This window comes from Gadus chalcogrammus, chromosome 22 (assembly GCF_026213295.1).
Source record: "Gadus chalcogrammus isolate NIFS_2021 chromosome 22, NIFS_Gcha_1.0, whole genome shotgun sequence".
Lineage (NCBI taxonomy): Eukaryota > Metazoa > Chordata > Actinopteri > Gadiformes > Gadidae > Gadus > Gadus chalcogrammus.
Window position 1 is genome coordinate 11,571,580 of NC_079433.1, and position 4,264 is coordinate 11,575,843.

A 4,264-nucleotide genomic window follows, 5' to 3' on the forward strand; every position below is an offset into this window, starting at 1 on the left:
GTAACAAGAGACGAGTCACCGTTTAGTTTGTAAGGTCTAGTCTAGTTAACTGAAATCAAGTGTTGAAAGGATCTGTTTTAATGGAGCCGTGGCGCGCTCCTCCTTTTTGCTTGGGGTTGGTGTGAACACTCTTTTGAAACTCTGATGGACTAAAAGAAACAAACTCTGGTCTATTGCATCCGATAATCGGTCCACAAACCAGGACAGCGAGCAGGGTGTTGTGTGTTGTGTTTTGTGCGTTGGGGCTCGCCTTGATGAGCCACATTCCACAACCAACTGATAAATCATTTGCCTTTTGTTATGAAATTTACATGTTCACTGCACGCAAGCTAGTGGGAGGAGCTCAACCCCTCCCGAAAAACACGATGAATCGTGATCTTTAAAAACAAGTATTAAAGATTTAATAGCCTGATTCATATGGGGAAACTTTCCCTTTGTGGGTAGTAACATCAAAGAAAACAAAAGTCAGGGGAGTGGCCAAGTACTTTTGCAATACACTATGGGGGGAACTAAGTAGACATGTCTGCAAGGATGCAAAACCGCTGTAGAATCGAACACAAAAGTAGCCAGTAGATCGGCCTGGCTTCAGTATCAGACCACGTGTCAAAGTTAGCAACGCAAATGCTCACCAACATAACACCTATTAACTGGAGAGAGGAAGGGAGCTACAGGCACAAGGAGGATTTGCGTTATAAATGAATGAACGTGTGTGTGGGGGGGTATGTGCGTGCGTGCGTGCGTGTGTGTGTGTGTGTGTGTGTGTGTGTGTGTGTGTGTGTGTGTGTGTGTGTGTGTGTGTGTGTGTGTGTGTGTGTTTGTGTGTGTGTGTGTGTGTGTGTGTGTGTGTGTGTGTGTGTGTGTGTGTGTGTGTGTGTGTGTGTGTGTGTGTGTGTGTGTGTGTGTGACAAAGACAGATGGACAAAGGGATAGAGAGATAGACAGGCTGATGGAGACAGAGAGACAGATAGATAGAGATACAAATAGAGAGAGAGAGGCTGATGAAGAAGAACCGGTCTACCATCCAACCTAGGGTGCCAAATATAAACCAGTTCACTATAAAATGTAATTTAACTACATTCCTCTGGTTGGAAACTTCTATGGGGATCATTCCATGAGTCAAGATTTAACAGCATGATATCATTGACACAATCCAACATATCATAACGTAACAACAACACACAACTTGGCATTGCTGATAAAATGATAATGCTCTTACAGTTATTGATTCATTCTACTAACCTTGTTTCCTAGAGTTACGCTGCAGTCTTCTAATTTCAAAGTGGCTTTGTTTAGCGTCTGCTAATGGCGTGGTTTTGTTCGGATGCTTGTTTTATACATGGTTTGTTTCTATCCCGGCGGCTTCTAAGGGGCAGGAGATTGCGTGCAGGTGTTCTGCTCTAGTGGGGTTATACTGCTGGATCCAAGACGACTGGTTGTAAGCCTCACTGTCCCTTCGTCTTGCATACTGACTGGACAAATAGTAGATAGTAGTATTGAGTAATAATAGTAAGTAATAGTAGTATATTTCGGATGGAAAGACTCGTTCAGACAAAGAGACTTATTTAGACGGACAGACGTAGTTGAGAACAGAAGTTCTCAACTACGCCCTGAATGGGCGTAGTTAAGGCAACGCCTGCCAAGGGCTGCACTCTTTCTGAATAATAGCCATTGGGCGTTTCACTCAATACTTTAAACATTGCATCCTCACTGACTCAAAGGACACCCGCAGCTCCAACAACACGGTATGTTTTAAATTCTATAAGGTCACAGATAATTGGCAAAGAGAGAGGGTCAGATAGACAGGTTATCCTCGACACTGAGAGAGAGAGAGACGGTCAGATAGACATAGGTTATCATCTACACCGAGAGGGACAGTCAGATAGACATAGGTAATCATCTACACTGAGAGAGAGCGGGTCAGTTAGAAATAGGTTATCCTCTTCACTCAGAGGATCAGCGAAAGGGGAGAGCTATAGTTACCTGATTCACAAGGATTAAGTCCATATATATGCACATATCTCTTTCATTTTTTAAATAACTTCAGTTATTTAGACCTTCCAGTCCATCCCGATCGTATGCTTGAAACCTTTAGTTGGTTTTTATGAAGTAGACCAGTGTGGTTTGACGTTGATAGACCTCTAAAGGTCTGTGGTGCGGTGAATATGGTAGCTTAGTGTGGACGTGAGTAGTGAAATAGGCGTGGTGTTGATACTTGGCCCTCTATGAAATGTTTTATTCAACCCGTCGAACCGGTTGAGGGAAAATTTAACAAAGTGTCTGACTCTGTGTCGTCCTAGAGCCATCAGAGAACCAGCAAGATCATCCAGACATGTTTGGAAATAATAATGCAGGTAAGTACTGTAGTAACTCTCGCTCCATTGAAAAGTATAGTAGCAATCACTGTTACTGCAGTGCAGTTATAGTCAATGGACGTGTAAATGTGTAGATGTTTGTCATTCTTGTTTTCAGTGTGTTTTAGATAAATGTTGTGTGGATCTGAGGATCTGTGGATGTATAGATGTGTGCATCTGTAGACGTGTAATTGTGTGGATTTTAGTGGTTCTTGTTTTCAGTTTGTCTTACTGTTCTTTAGGTAGCTGCCATCCATCTGGTTATGACCTGGGCCCCGTGCCAGGGGCCGACCCATGCCCAGGGGGCGATCAGGAGGGCCTCGACCTGAGCTTACTTGATTTTGGAAACGATGGAAAAAAAGGCGACCGTCAGTGTGACAACCGTGGGTCTGAAGACGACGCCCGGGACAAAGGCCGTTGCCATGATGATGACCGCCGGGAAAGAGACGGTCACCGCGGCGACAAGGACTGCGATTCCGGTGATCGTGACGCCGGCCGTCGCCGCGACGATGACTGCCGTGAAAAGGGTGGTCGCCGCGACGACAAGCACTGCGATTCCGGTGATCGTGACGGCGGCCGTCGCCGCGACGATGACTGCCGTGAAAAGGGTGGTCGCCGCGACGACAAGCACTGCGATTCCGGTGACCGTGACGCCGGCGGTCGCCGCGACGATGACTGCCGTGAAAAGGGTGGTCGCCGCGACGACAAGCAATGCGATTCCGGTGATCGTGATGCCGACCGTCGCCGCGACGATGACTGCCGGGACAAAGAGGATCGCCATGGCGATAGAGGAGGCAGATGCAGCCCCAAACAGCGTGATGGGAGCCACGAGCGCCACCGCAAAAACAGCAAGAGTCCGGACCACCGTCGCCGAGGCAGTAAAAGCCCTCGCCGTCGCCGAGGCAGCAAAAGCCCTCGCCGTCGCCATGGTAGCAGCAGCGGCAGCGGCAGCGGCAGCGGCAGTAGTGGCAGTGAGAGCGACGGCAACCACGGGCGCAGACGTAAGCACAAGGGCCACAAGCATGGGCATGGGCACGGGCACGGGCACGGGCACGGGCACGGGCATGGGGGTGGTAGGGGAAAGGGCCATGGTCATAAGCACTGCTAGATGTTCCTCATGAGTCCGATCTACAGAACGCACATTTGCACCAAACTAGATGGTACATACATACAGTAATGGATGATTGTATGTAGAGTAGTTATGTGGTTATGGTACACCTTCCTATTGGATGATGTCCTAAGGAAAATTGTAACTGAATGACAATAATAATAATAAAGTCATAATCTCCCCATGCATCATCTCTTTTTTCACATGCACCCTATGGACTTACTAGGTGTAGGTACAGTATCAGCACTGGTACTACTGGGTCTACAGTATCAGTTCTGGACCTCCTGATTCTATAGTGCAGTATCAGCACTGGTAATACTATGGTACAGTATCAGTACTGGCCCTACTGGGTCTATGGTACAGTATCAGTACTGGTACTACTGGGTCTATGGTACAGTATCAGTACTGGTACTACTGGGTCTATGGTACAGTATCAGTACTGGTACTACTGGGTCTAGTCTATGGTACAAAATCAGTACTGGTACTACTGGGTCTAGTCTAGGGTAGAGCTTCCGTACTGGTACTACTGGGTCTAGTCTAGGGTACAGTATGAGTACTTGCTCTAGGGTACAGTATCAGTACTCTAGGGTACAGTATCAGTACTCTAGGGTACAGCATCAGTACTCTAGGGCACAGTATCAGTACTCTAGGGTACAGTATTGCCGCTTTTCCACCGCACATGTAGCTCGACTCGACACGACACGACTCGACACGACTCGACACGGTAGCAGCGCGGGTGCTTTTCCACCGCAAATAGTACCTCCGGGACGTGGGCGGGGTCGTCTGCGCGAAAGGGCTGTGACGT

The 4,264-nt window shown here is 47.7% G+C and overlaps 1 protein-coding gene across 1 annotated transcript; it reads left to right on the forward strand.

The window, feature by feature from the left end:
* The first annotated feature begins 1,301 nt into the window (after positions 1-1,301).
* Positions 1,302-3,662, forward strand: LOC130375954 (antifreeze protein Maxi-like). The gene is made up of 3 exons (XM_056583128.1): positions 1,302-1,742; positions 2,298-2,351; positions 2,594-3,662. Exon 3 carries the CDS (start codon positions 2,702-2,704, stop codon positions 3,470-3,472), a length of 771 nt encoding a protein of 256 aa, XP_056439103.1. The 5' UTR covers positions 1,302-1,742; positions 2,298-2,351; positions 2,594-2,701; the 3' UTR covers positions 3,473-3,662.
* The last annotated feature ends 602 nt before the right edge of the window (positions 3,663-4,264 follow it).